This window comes from Schistocerca americana, chromosome 2 (assembly GCF_021461395.2).
Source record: "Schistocerca americana isolate TAMUIC-IGC-003095 chromosome 2, iqSchAmer2.1, whole genome shotgun sequence".
Lineage (NCBI taxonomy): Eukaryota > Metazoa > Arthropoda > Insecta > Orthoptera > Acrididae > Schistocerca > Schistocerca americana.
In genome coordinates this window covers 325621176-325636462 of record NC_060120.1, presented here as the reverse complement: position 1 = coordinate 325636462, position 15287 = coordinate 325621176, and the positions used below count along the sequence as shown (strand labels likewise).

General features: G+C 39.4%; 1 protein-coding gene across 2 annotated transcripts in view; it reads left to right on the top strand.

Annotated features, from left to right (window-relative positions):
- The window catches only part of LOC124596418 (targeting protein for Xklp2 homolog), a 165111-nt gene that overhangs the window by 97157 nt on the left and 52667 nt on the right, over positions 1-15287 (top strand). For both annotated transcript variants that reach the window (XM_047135549.1, XM_047135548.1), the window contains exon 7: positions 12462-12578. In XM_047135549.1, the coding sequence (XP_046991505.1) occupies positions 12462-12578 (117 nt within the window). The remainder of the gene's footprint in view (positions 1-12461; positions 12579-15287) is intronic.

Below are 15287 nucleotides of genomic sequence, written 5' to 3'. Positions count from 1 at the left end.
TCTCCAGTGATAATCCGGCACTTCACCGTCGATTGTCTAATTTGCTCTTCACCTGTGGTTTGAAGCATTCAGAGAACTCTAGAAGAATAGCAAGTAGCCTCTTCTCTTGTTCCTTAGTGAGATCTGGTGATAGTTGAGCTATAAGATCTTATCTCGTAGTGGTAGTGTTGATTTCGCCAACAGACTCAGTATGGGAGGTTTCTATTATGCTCAGCTGTTCGGCAATTAACGGCTCAGCATTTGCTACACACGTGTGTCTTGCAAGGATCTGTGGTTCTCGGCGACAGTTAACTATCCACAATTCACCGAATCTGTTCTTAAACGAGATGACAGAGGCTGGGATGACCAAGTTATTCGTCAGTTGTATGCTTCTCTTACATTCCACTACAAGATCCATCGGCTGATGCATGACATGACATCTGACAGTTACCTTTCTAGCACTGACTGCAGGAATGATCACTTCATTCAGCACACATAGTCTTCACACACTCGGATGCGCATCTTCCTATCCGCAGTATCTCATCTCGTCTAGCATGATATTCAAGTGACCATAATCTATAACTGCTTGAGAAGCTTTCAAAAAGTCCCATCCGAGAATGTCATGACTACACTCTTGTAAGACGATGAATTCCAAGGGCAGTGTGTGGCCACTTATACCCACACGAATGACACATCTTCATGTAGGTTTTACATATTTCCCATTAGCCACCTTCAGCAGAGATGTTTTGTGGTCGACAAATATGGTTTTCTGCAACTGGCGACAGCACTTCTCCGAAATGACTGAATAAGATGCTCCAGAGTCCACAAGAGCTTGGGCTGGTTGGCCATCCATGAGGATATCGATGTAGTTTCCTATAATTTTTATAGTGATCGACGGCGGAGGATTTTTCTCTTCCGCGACCTCACCTCCAAGGAAGGTCGCACCCTTTAGTTCTCCAGGTTGCTGCGGCTAGGTGATTGGCTGGAGCATCTAAACGGCGATGGAGACCTTGATCAGCGTGTTGGGGAGCGTCCTCTCCAGCGGCTAGCTTGCGGCAATGATGACAGATGTCGTCCTGCACTCACATCTTCTGCATCTTAGTTGTCCCGGAGTTGGCGTTGGCTGAGATCGGTCTGCTGTCTTCTGGTGCGGGTTTCATCAGATATCCGCCGCCTTTGTCGACAATAGCGCACTACATGTCTCAGTCGTCCGCAATGGAAACATACTGGTTGGTTATCTTGAGTCCTCCAGACATCAGTCTTCCTTAGTGCCCAAACAGGTTCCTCGTGCGGCATTGTAGGAATATAACTTCGCCTGGGTCTCGACTTTTTACCGTTTTAAAGGGAAATGAAAGACGAGAGATTGGGTTCAATGTCTGTTCCACTTCTTCCCTTATGACCTCTTGAAGCTTCTCAAGTTTTTGCTCGCCGTGCAATCCAAGTGCCTTCTGAACTTCCTCTCTCACTATCTGACAGATCACTTGTGAAATTGGTTTCTTCCTCCATCACGGACATAGATACGATGTTTAGAAGCAGTTCAAACTTCTTGCATGTAATTCTTTTTTGATGCATTGACTCGATATACTGGCATCACTTTATGAAGTCGTCTGCTGTCGAAACCTCCTTCAGGAGTAGGGCTTGATACATGTCCTCATAACAACCCTTCACGAGATGTGCCACCTTATCTTCCTCCTTCATTCGAGGATCCACTATTTTACACAGCTCCAAGACGTCTTGAATGTAGGATGCTGTTGTTTCTCCTGGACACTGTGCCCTGCACTTTAATTCATCTTCAGCCTTGCACTTCCTTCGTTGTGTGTCGCCCAAATACTTGCGCAGTTCCACCTGGAATACTTCCCACCTTGTGAGCTTCTCCTTGTTGTTCTCATTCCATTGCTTGGCAGTGCCCTCCAAGTAGAAAAATACATAGCCAAACACACGGTGTCATCCCATTTGTTAAATGTGGCTATACGCTCGTATACCTGCAGCCACTTGTTTGGCTCTTGGCCATAGTCGCTAGAGAACCCGGAAAGATATCTCATGTGGTGCCGCACAGTTGCTGTCATTGTGACATCCTCTTCTTCTTCTGTCTCCGATAGATTGCGGTCTGTTGAATATGGCTCGAACTCGGGTTTCTTGCCACCTAAACGGCGGCTCTGTCGTGGCCTGATGGGAGCCACTGTGTCGTCAATAATGTGCTGTAGCACGAGTTCCAATACCCAACACCTCCACCAAAATAATGTCACATAGAGGGAGGTGTAAGTAGATGAATTACGAACACTAACTTCACTTAACGAAGGTTTATTCAGCACTTGCACATACAAGATTGTGAAGCGAACAGTCTCTGGCCAGAACACCTACGATATATATACAGCTACAGAACATTCCAGTACAATGATTCTTGCCATTTGTGGATACTTCTAGAATGTACTCTAACCGAATATAGAAATTAACATGTTTTAGTTCAAGCTTCCTCTGCAACAACATTATTAAGTCCAAATGTATTTATAAGGAACGATAAGTTCACATGATCAGTAATGACAATGTTAATTGTTCTCCTTTAAAATTGTCTGTATATAAAGTGGTGCAAATACTGCTCTTTTGTCACTAAATACTCAGTTTTGGCTAGTCACAAATAATAATAAAAGTATGTGCTTACCTATTCCGAAGTAGATCTTCGATTAATACTAATAAGAAAAAACTTTACTATCTGTTAACTGCATAGGTAATTGTGCTGTTTGGAGCTGTGGCTGTAAATACTTTTGGGTGAAGAGGACTCAGGAAATAGGAACCAAAGAGAATACCTTATTTGGAAGCAAAAACAGTGTTGCTCATAAACCAGCAACCTTTGCAATGTCATTTGTTTCAGGGGCTAAAACATCGTTTCAGAAGATGTTCTTCGCTAGAGACTCTCTCTCTCTTGAAGTTATCACACTTTCACATAAAAGTTTTCTTTCAGTGTTGGAGATGCCAAAAGCACCTCATTCCAAAGCATTAAGCAAAAGCTACAGAAATACTCTTCAAGCTGCCAGAGTGTCCTCACTGGTAGAGAGGTCAAAGTTGAACAGTATGTCTAAAGTTGATGTCTTTTAGGCAAGATAAGTTAAGACCAAATCAAATAGCCCCACAGCTATCAGACAGTAAGGACATTGAAATATTCCTGATAGGAAAAAGCCCCTGCAACATAGATGCTTCTGTTGCAACAATTCTATGTCAACTGAAAGGAAATTTGAAGCTTCACACTGCACCATTAAGATGTGTCTCATTATACAGTGGAACATAAATATGATCGACACATCTGGAGGAAGTCGGACAAGAAGAGAATTTTAAATAACATGACACATTTATGCTAAGGGGTAACAGTTTATACAGGAAGGATTAGAGAACTGAAGTAGTAGTAGTAGCAGAACTATTCATAAATGGTGCATACCCCTCCTTACCCTCCCTTCTCAACAACCGCTTAAAGGCAGTTATTACAGTGCGTGCATAGCATAATCACTGTTTTTTCCCCATACATATCGATCGAGACATGGCGCCCACTCACCCCTTCATCCCCAAGAGATCCTTCCAACCTTGTAAAGAATCGATCTCTCTCTCTCTCTCTCTCTCTCTCTCTCTCTCTCTCTCTCTCTCTCTCTCTGCTTAAAAAAATGAACTGAAATTGATTTTCACAGCAATATTTGTTATTAAATTTGGAAATGTATCTGATGCATGAATTTAAAGGACTGTTAGAAAAGGAAGTGTGTTTAGGCAGAGATATGAATATAAAACATCATGAGAAGAACATATCCAGGAATAAAATAGTTAGGTCCAGAACATTTATCCTGCAGAGTGTAATCTTTTGAATGAACTACAGTGCTTAAAACCAAATCGGCATCTACATACATAATTTGCAAATGCACTGTGATGTGTGTGGCAGAGGATACTTGGATTGAGACAACATTTTAAGATGTTGTCCTATTCCAGTCACTATATGGCCTGAGAAGAATGACTGTTCAAATATGTGAGTATATGCACATGTGTGTTATGATTAGTTTAATCTTGTCTTCACAATGTCTAAGAGAGTGATACATATGGTGTTTAATATCTGGGGATTCTTCACATAATACTTATTCTTGAAAATTTGTTTGCAGGCTTTTGCTGGTTAATTGGAGTCTTATCTAAAGGGCCTGGCAAATCGTTTTTTTTTTTTTTTTTTTTTCCTCCCAACGTTTCTGTGATACTCTCCTGTGAGTCAAATATATGACAGTCATGCTACCATTCCTTTTTATATGAAATGTTCCCCATTAATACCATTTGGTAAGGGTCCCCACAATTGAACTTCATTCTAAGATGGGGTGCAAGAGTGTTGCGTATAGAACTTTATTTGTAGTTCAACTGCATTTTTCCACTATGCTGCCAATGAGTGGAAGCCCGCCATCTGCATTACCTATGACTGAACCTGTGTGATCATTCCGTACTATAATACTGCAACAGGGTGTCTACGACCCGGGACAACTGGGAGATCCGGGAAAAACCCGGGAATTTTTTCATCCGGGAGAAAACCGAGAAAAATCCGGGAATTTTGTAGAACTCCAGGAATTTTTAGTTGTTTTAGTTTTCAGTTAATTTTTTGTAATTTTAACTGGTAAGAACCGTTACTCTAACAAAGGATATTAATGTATCCCGCTACTGCGGAATAATACTGCAACAACAAAACATGAATGACAGAAAAAAAAAAAATGAAAATAAAACTTAAATTGCAAAGGAAATGTGCCATATAATATAACACAGTGATTGTACAAGCGTCTGCCAACAGCAAAATGTGCCAAAGGCTTTCGGAAGACAATGCAATGCTTCATGGCATCAAATTGCCTTCGATGAGCGTGACATCACAACTTTTTACAGTAGACTCATTTAATCAGTTACGAGCGGGCTCGTGCACACGCGCAGTTGAGTCGCGTATGAGTAGTACCTTCTCCCTCTTCTGGCTACAGAAATTTGGCTGTTGGCTGTGTAAGCAGCAGTAGCAGCAACAGCCACATGGTACCCGGAAAAATTTTACTGGCGCGCCCAAGCTGCCAGATTCACGCGTGTGCAGCAGGCTCGGATCTAGTGGGGAGTGATGGAAAACCGGGGTAGCTGAACCGTGCAGCAATTTCGGGGGGAAGGGGCAAATTCATGTTCTTGAGAGGAAGAGAGGGAAAAAAAAAAGTTTCGCAAAGCACCTAGCATCCAGCGCACGTCGGTCTATCGATTATTCATATGATTTTGAAACGCACCCCTGCTGGTTTTTGAACACATGCTAAGTTGATTTCTGAATGAATTATAAGCTGATTTTTGAATGCGTGCATAGTATACGTGATGTCTCTGCCAGGGGAATCCTCGTCACATCTAGAAATAAACTTTCCAGCAGACAAAACAGGAGGGGGCTATACGAGCTGAACGGAATAAAGCCTAACTGGTCAATGCAAAGTGCTGCTTGTTTATGTGGTTGATTTGGTTTCTGAATGTTCAGCGTTGTTATAATTACTACCGAATCCATTGATTCAGACTACCAGAGTGGAAATAAACGACTAACAGGTAAGAAAGATTACATATTATCTTCTCGGTGTATCCAAGAAAGTGAAATTTTAACAGAAATCTTTTGGCCAGATCGCTACATGAGACAGGGCCAGTTGTAGTCCCCGCCTAGCAGCCGCTTAAGTTCCATTCTGGGAGTAGCGCGGAAAACGCATTGCACGAACACGTAATAACGCCTAACCGGAGAATAATCGCTGGATAACTAAACCGGTGATTGTGGCAGGGTTAGTGAAGTTAACCGGAGACTTAGTTTTGACAGTGGTAGGAATAGTTACAAAATTAGTGATGACAAGACTGTTTGTTAGAACGAGGAAGGACAAGAAACGGGGACATCACACAAATTATGGAAGAATATGACGATTCCAAATTTATACAAAAATTTCGTTCTACTACTTTTTGGTCTAGTGCATGAGAAACTGGGGCATGTGAATGAAATGTGAAACTATTTCCTAACGTAAAGCTTTTTCCTTTTAGTAGGCCAAATAAGTATTTCGTATTGGTACTTCGTGAATTATATTCTGACATATTATAAAAGTTATCATTATCGCCAAAACAGTCTCGCTTATTTGGTGTGTATTACAATTGCTGAAATATTAGAAAGGCCTATTTTGTTTCCTCCAGCACATAGTGGCAAAATAGACGTAATCGCTCGAGAAACCAAACCAGTCTTGGGTACTGTTTGTATTAACAGCTTTTTCAGTATTAGACAACGACATTTATATTTTTCATGTAGCAAAACGTCTGACGAACTTTGATAAGGTGACAGTCTCTTTGCAGAAAGGAAAGCTCGCTGTGTAAAGCTGTAGCAAGATTAGAGAGAAAAATCGCTAGGACCTAAGGATTGAAGAAATGTGTACAGTCTTGTCTGTCTCTTGTCTTTACTGGTTTTAGGTGTCCTATATTTAATTTTATGTCACTCAGAAGAGCAAGTTATTAGCTAACAGGCAATAAAGTGTTTCAGATTTTATTTTATTTCCACCTTTCTGACAGTCAAGCATTAACCGCCTTGCAGAACGATGAAGTTATTTTTGTCGGTTTGATAAATAAATTTGGCTTTTATTAAGCTTTCCTGCTGAGGCAGTCAGTTTATTCCACACTATTGGCTAGTTTCAACTGTTCGCTGCATTTCAGGTGCACGTTTTCATCTTCTACCAAATATGGCATTATGCCATAGTAAAGAACCGAACATGAGATAATACAGTACTGGTACTCGAAGAAAATTTACGTCCCGAAAACCACACTGAAAAGCTTCGTATCTGGTTGAGGCCTACGTCATTGAGAATCTGGACATATGAATGTGCACTGTAAGGCGAACTATGCATTTTAGTATGGTTCACGAAATTCTGACACTCTTGGAGTATCCTCTGATGTCTTGTTTCTCTTATGACATAATGTAAGATCTTTTAATGTTTTACACGTACGAACATAGGAGCTTCCTACATCACCGTAGCGGCGCAAGCGCTGTGACGCCTCTTATCTGGCACTCTGACAACTTCTGAAATGAATCTATTTCCAACAGGTCATGGGAAAATATTGCGAATTATTGTTCGGAAAGCGTTATTTTCAAAGTAAATTTCCTTTTACGCAAGATGAACTATGTGCAAGAATGTATGATGGATTTCTTAAATCGCAGAGTGTTTGGTCTCTTTTAAAAATCAGCTCTTTGATGACAGGCCATTTAGATGAATTTCGAGCCCAGAAGATCAGAGATTTATGTCTGTATTAAAAATTTTGCTGGCGTATTTGTGTGACGTATCTTAAAGTGTAGCATGCTCTAAACAGATCAACATTATAAGTAAAAGCTTAGCTTCTCTTGTAGCTTATTAATCTTCGAGACAAATATTATATGCAAAAGCTTTTCTTTTCTTGTAGCAACACTATGTATATTAATTTAAACCATTAACTTTTCCTGTTGGTGGAATTCGAATTTATACTTTCGTAATACGAAAATATGCAGCGTACATGCTACTGCACATCAAAGATCTTTCCAAAACGTGTTTTTTCCCCAAGTATCGTTTTCTAAAGTGCGGGGAAATTCTACGGTGCTGTATAAAACCGCATTCTATCAAAGGATAAGTTTTACAGTTCAGAGGGAAAGTATACTGTTACTTAATATGGCAAAAGCATATTTTCAACCGGGAGATCCGGGGAAAATCCGGGAATTTTTTCTCCTTGTCCGCGTATACACCCTGTGCAAATTCTTACACACATTTATATGAGCCGATTTCCAGTTGTTACTGATTTGTTTGTTTGTGGAATACTAAGAATTTTCATTGTGAAGTGTGTACTTTTACGTTTGTGAAGATTTAAATCTAGCTGCCAGTCTTTGCACCGCTTTCAAATCTTATTGTGATCTACGTAGATTTTTCCACCCCGTCCCCCTCCCTCATGTTGTACTTCATTATAGATAATAATACCATGTGCAAAATGTCTGAGGTTACCATGGTGACAGGATTGTCGGTCAAGTTGTGGCCATGATTTATTTATTTATCCATCTATGCAGTCATCAAATAAATAGCTTTTGTAAGTGTTTGCTGTACTAGTCAGAAAATGGTATATAAAACAGTTAATGTATATTAAATTTCGATTATATATTTATCACATTACAATTACTATGCTATTACTGGAAACAGATTCTTAACTTGAGCAACGTCATATGACACATAAGAATTTTGTCTTAAAATTCTTTGAGGGAATATAAACATTTTTCTATCAGAAAATGTTTTAATTTTGTGTTCCATTCCCTTTCATGTTCTTAGTGAGTTTGGAAGTCTGTTGAACTAAATCAAACCATTTATAAGTGGACTTTGTTCTGTCATTTTCAGTTTGTTCCTTTGTTGAAAGTAGTTAAATATTGTCCTGGTGCTGTGATCGTTGTAGGTATGCTAAGTAGTACATCTATTTGCTTCGTTTTTTGGGAAACCAAAATGTAACTGATACAAAAAGGTCTAAAGAATATATTCAATTAAAATGAAAGTATTTGTGCCCCTTGACTGGAAGCCAATGTTCTGTTTGTGTGTCTACTGAACAGCTCCATAATTTAGTCTGATAGTTAAGAGAGGTATAAATTGTATTTCTTGACATTGGGCTAGACTGTTGTTGGGAGCTTGCTAAGGTGATTCAGCCTACTGCAGATTTTTCCACATCTGAAATTAATGTGGTGTACCCACCTAAAATGGTCATACATATGTTCATCCATTTTGTTGCAGAGATACAGTAACATTATTTATGTTGTTGTGGTGAAAACTAACTGCTTCACCATTTGGCTGCTGCAGATACACTTGCTACATGCTGAGGAGCTGTGCGCTGTGTTATGGCATATCTAACTGCACTTATTAGCTAGTGTTTGGACTTACACTGGGGCCGTGCCAGTATGAATACTAAATATTTTTGGAGTGTTCTCAGTGATGTCTTGTTCCTGTACGATTTGTCCAACCAAAACTAACATGATTGTAGGTGACAAAATTAGTTCCCAGTTTTGAAGCTTCTGGATGAATTTACAGTTGCGATAGATTTGCAGAGATGTGAAGACTGCTTTCCCTTCAGTGGATTCTGATAAGATTTCCGTAATGCACTCAGAAAGTTACGGTCACTTTGATTCTTTGGCTTCGGAAAAAATATAATTTGTATCTCATACAACTGAAGTTCTACTTCTGCTGATGTGGACAGCTTAGGACTGCTGTTTTCAGAATTTGTGGAGAAGGTATCATTTGCATCAATGCTCACTGTTGTTCTTCATGTGTATCTCCAGGATCTCTTCCTCAGTTCAGCCACGATGCCTTGTCATTTTCTTTATAGAACAAATGATGAAAACACTGATGACAATCCTGATGAACAGTGTAAGATGTAAAAGGAAGTCGAATGAACCAAAAAGAGGTTACAGCAAAGTGCCTAAGCACAACCTAGAAGCCACAGAGGTATAAAGCTACTGAGATAAAGGGCAGAAATCCAGCTGCACACTTACCTTCAACAGAACCTGAGGAGCAGTGGAGCCTAAAGACAGTCAGTTTTAATTCTCGGTAACTGAGTTTTACTGACTGTAACCTTCAAGCCTTTGTTACTAAAGTATTTAGTTATTTCTGTTGCACAATTACATACAATAATTCCAACACACTGTGTCCCATAGAATAAAATTGAGATGCCTTCTCCATAGCTTATTATGTGAGAGTGATGGGCTTGTTAAAGTCATTTTTTGTAAATTTTCGTCATGCTTGTGATTAAGAGAGTTGTAGGTTGATTGTCAATGTTAGGACTTAAGCTTTCATATAAGTAACTGATGGTTTAACAAGTCAGTAGCTTTTATCAGATATAAAAATATTCTTTGGTTATGCAGCTTTGGGACCGGCAGGCTATATACTTCATGGATGAACTTGTAACATTACTGACCTTCTTTACCTAGATCATTATTTCCATTAAATGCCCAGTATATGAACTGCTAGGTGCTTCAGCAATTTTAAATAACTGACATCATCGAAGTTTCTATTTGAGTAAAGCACTTCTGTTTTCACATGATGCTTCTATGATCAGCTTGAAGATGAGAAGTTCCATTATCGTCACAAAATAGGTCAGCAATTTACAAAGACTAAGAGATGTATAACTTAAATAGAGGTTTCGAAATTAATTTACCGACTTCGAATTCCTTGAAATTGGCTGTTTTATTATAGATCCACTATCCAATAGTGACATAAAAATTTGTGCTGAACTGTGACTTGAATCCGTATTTCCTGCATATCAAGAGCGGTTGCCTTAACCATTTCCACTATCTGTGCACAGTCCCCTGACCAACCTGCACCTCTAGATGCCACACTGTCTACACCCCTATATTGTGTTCCACTAAACGTTTGTTTTTTAATGCTCTGCTCAAACGCATTGATTGCGTGAGGTAACAAACACCTGTGATTGTTTCACTTGGTTTTAACTCCTCATAGTACACGACGCTGAGCTGGTCCCACCAAGTGCAGAGCATGATCTGGAGCAGTGAGTATTCAATTTGGCCATCGACTTGGAACCATGGCCGGGATATCCCCACGATTTTTTGCGTTTAGCGTTATAATAATGAACCCATTTTTCATCCCCGGTCACAATGTGATGCAGAAATCCCTTTCGTTTTCGCCTCTGAATCAACTGTTCAAACACACAAACACTGTTCAACATCTCTTGGTTCCTGCTCACACGGGACCTAAGATACTTCTTTCTGAATAATGCCCATAACATTGAGAGGTTTTGAAATAGCTTGCTGTGTCACTTCCACTAATCATGCCAATTTTTCTTGGAGTTTGACGCGAGTCTTCACTCGGTAATGTCTCCAATTCTGCATCTTCGAAAACATTCTCTCTTCCACCACTGTGCCGGTCTACGACATTAAAATAACGTTCTTGAAGTGTTGAAACCACTCATGACACGTTCTTTCACTAAAGTGTCCTTACCATACGTACTTGAGAGCATTCGATGAGACTGGGCCACTGTTTTCCTCATATTGAAACAAAACAGTAACACCTCCAGCAAATGACAAGAATTAGGCTGGTAAATTGACATTTTCTGTCAAGAACAACTTTATGATGCCGACTGATGTTTGAATGAGGTTATGTTGACTGAGGTCCAAGCTAACTGCCTGACGACGTCTTTGATCTGTTTCTTTTGACCGCTGCTTACTGTTGTTGCAACCTATAGGCAAACAGCGGAAGCAAAGTTGTACACCTTGTAATATACTCACTTTAGCATTTGGTTATTTTTTGGTGGTAAATCCTTGCTCCAGACTAGACTACTCATATACTGCAGGAATCCTTGGGCTTGCTTTTCCCTTTCTTTTATCATTATTCCTCCCATTGCCTCCTATTATGTTCCCTTATTACTTGAAATTTTCCCCTTTCTATAGTAACTGCCTTCCAATACTTGCATATGTTGATGTTTTCGTCTCATTCTTTATCACATAACTTCACACTACTTAACATTAAATTTCTGTCCATACAATTGCAACATTCCCTCCCATACATTTAGCCTTTCGTGTATCTCTTTTTATCTGTTTATCAACACTATTAAATCAGCTGCAAATATCATTGCCATCATCTTTTCATCTCATATTCATGCTCCCACCTCTGTGGGTTAATGATATTGTTCTATAACTAGACACATGTTACTAACTACCGTTTTTATGTGCTGGCTTGAGCACACTCATTTTTGGTCCACTTGGATATTTTGTTTTCTCAGATACTGCAGTAAGGCAGGAAAAAATTCTGATGTGTTTTTACAACATGTGTTTGTAATGTAATACTTTATGCTGTCGCACCCCAATGAATGTTTATTCTGTCACATTGCGCACTTAATGTTGGTTCACCTTCACAAATCTAAGTTGGCACACATTACAATATGTAGTACATTTGTAAACTGAGTTGGTTGGTGAGAGAGAGAGAGAGAGAGAGAGAGAGAGAGAGAGAGAGAGAGAGAGAGCGAGCGAGCGAGCGAGCGAGCGAGCAAGGGAGGGGCAATCACTCACTCACAGAAGACAATGCGTGGAATGCAGAAAGACTGAAAAGGAAACAGCTTTTACCACTAGCTTTAGAGCTCTTTTTCCTTTTTGCACACACACTTTTTCTAAAAAAAGAGAACAAGTATCTCTAAAACGAATGTGAATGCTGTTTCCTGTTATGTCTCTGTGCTCCAGACCTCAGTCCTATAGAAGAGTGGTTACCTTTTCCATATTTTACATATTGCTCCATCACAGAAAACAAAATACTTAGGTGTATTACAGATAGTGTTGGGCGGATCATATCATTTCTATGGTAATAAATTAGAATGGATTGTGGATATATGAGATAGAAGTGAAATATTGTGTGAATCTTAGTAAAATAACAGATATGTAGGAAAGTTATTGTAAATATTTTGCACATTCCTATTTACTATTTTTATTGTTTTTCCATCAGACAGGGGCTGCAAAACTGATCAACGAATCTCAAACTGTGCGTACTAACAGGAACATATTTCCATATGAAAAGCGGGCTGCAAGATCTGAACATAATACTGATCATCCTGTGTGGGAGGTAAAATTAATATTACTTACTTTAATTTCTGATAATATGTAGACATTAAGAGCATCGTGTGGTCATGACCAGTGTCCCATAATGCACTGATCATTGTCCTGGTTGTTGACAATAAGGTGTGCTGTGTTTCAGTTCAGCATTGGTTTATTCAACTCAGGAGGGTTTAGTATTTGTATTCAGAGAATATAAAAAGTGTTTAATGAAACAATGGAAAATACAGGATGGAATGTAACAATATTATGAAAAGGAAAGTTGCTACTTACCGTATAGCGGAGATGGTGAGTGTGGCTTCAGTTGCCCAAGACTCTAGTTTTTTTTTTTTGTGTGTGTGTGTGTGTGTGTGTGTGTGTGTGTGTGTGTGTGTGTGTGTGTGTGTGTGTATGTGTTTTCTATTTTCAACGAAGTCCTGCTGGCCAAAAGCTTTCTTTCCTGAAGAAGGCTCTGGCTGCAAGCTAAATGTGTAGAAGTCTTTGTTGTGGCTGCCTGTAACTTGATGCGTCATTTTTACGGTGAGTAGCAACCTATCCTCTTCATAATATTGTTAACCATGGTTTTTCCCTTTGCAAGCATGGTTTGTAACTTTTAATTTCATAAGGTGAAAAGGAGAGATTTTTTACTATTAATTTCATTACAGGTATATGGCATAATTACTGTTGCATTCAGAATGTCTTATATTTCTGTTTGGAATATGATACATACTGATGAGAAATCAAAGTTACTGTGTTATCTATTTCTCATTCAGCAACTCACTTTTCATAGACATATCAAAGTGATGCTTAACAACTAAGCACAACCATAAGAACATAGGACAGTGGACAACAAGAATTCCACCCTTTATAAGATAACAGACTGATGCGGCTGAATGCTGAAGCTCTGAAAGAGGGTCGTAGCTGCGTATGTGCACCTTGTTTTAACAGCAAAGGAGGCACAGCCACTCTGAGCTCCTCTCAGGGCTGCACAAGATGACGGCTAAGAAGAATAGATGGGCAAAACTGTTCTTTCTGAGACCATATCAGAACAGCTCACTTGATGGAATGAACTAGCTCTTTCTCATGACTCACCACTTGCCATTCTCTCACAAAAATAAAGGGAGGCAGCTTGCCTATTTAATTCAGGTCATAGTACCTTCATTTTTATTTTATTTGGTCCTATTTTGAAAGAACATAGGAAGAGGAGTAAGAAGGGGGAGACCGACAATGCTTAGTATGTTGTGTGTGAAGGCATACTGATCAGTTTTCAAGGAGGAACCCATGTCCAGAAACATGCAGCTCGAGTACTGGGAAGAGTCAGTCTGAGAAAGGCATGCATTCCACATTACATCAATAAACTCTACATGAGTAGCACATCGTGCTGTCTGCATTACAAACAGCCTTCAAAATGCGTACCTCCTGTGTCGATGCAAAGCTTACATTGACGGTGCTGAGCCGTAAGCCTTCAGCACACAGACCATGCTGTTGAATTTCAACGTTGAGTGCCCAGTTAAACGCCATGCTGAACACTCAGAAACAACGTGACTTGTGCATACATGTGTGCCTCAGTGTGGTACACTCGATCACAGCACACTGTAGTGGTAGTTGTCAGCTGTATCTAGCTCACACATCACCCTGTTTATGAAATGTATGGGTGTAAAGTTGCTAAATTAGCTCTATTAAAACACACATTTGCCCCCTTTCCACATGCTAGTTATCTCGTTCTGTCTGTAGTACACATAAATAAAAACTTCAATATGCATGTGCATGTTGTAAAGCAGAAAGAAAAGTACCAGTCCAGTCAGTACAGATATCGGCTTGTAGAAGTTTCATTACAGATTGTGCAATAAAAATTCTTACTTGATCGCTGTTCCTATTTAGCAGCAAAACCTTTACAACATGTCAAACAAGAAATTTAAAACAAGAAAGTATCAAAATATTTTTCTACAAGTTGTGCAATTTCTCTTGTAGATTAAGGCACTCCTTGGAGTGCACCTACATTTACAGAACACCTACATTTACAGAACATTTACAGAACATGCTATAGAATACATATTTATTAAAGTAATAAGAAAGTATCAGAACCTATTAGACAATGTGAAGGCTAGTAATAAAATGTATGGATGTAGTCAAGGTGAACCGGCAACACTTCACTCGTTCATTTCCCATTCTGCAACACTGTGCATTGTGCTGTATTGATCATGACTGTTGAGGTACCATACTTTTGTTCTTACTGTGAACTGAAAGCTTTAATCGTAGATATGAAGGACATTGCATTACTTACAATCCTTAGTGTGCCATTGCCGTGAAAAGGTATATTTTCATAATATACAAGTTACAGTAATTTTTTAACCACCATTATGATGTTTCTTGTCATTTTATTACAGCAAATTGTACGGTTAGCAAAAAATTTCTGAGAGATCCTGAGTTTTCTGATGCTTAGAAACAGCATATATACATATGGGCTTCAACTGAAAGCCAGTATGGCAGTTCACAGTTCTGTGCTGAAGAGAGGTGGTGTTCTTCCATCCCAATGGTCAACATTCACAATCATGTTCAGAATATCACTTTGAGGTGATCTCGCATATCGACATTGAATCGTGCTGGAGCTCCGTCATGATACAGCCACATATCCATTCGAACACTTAATGGCACAACACTCAATAGGGTAGGCAAAACAACTCTTAATGTGAGGTAGTTTGGTCCTGTTAGTCTGTGTGGCAGGAGGTGTGGCTCAATG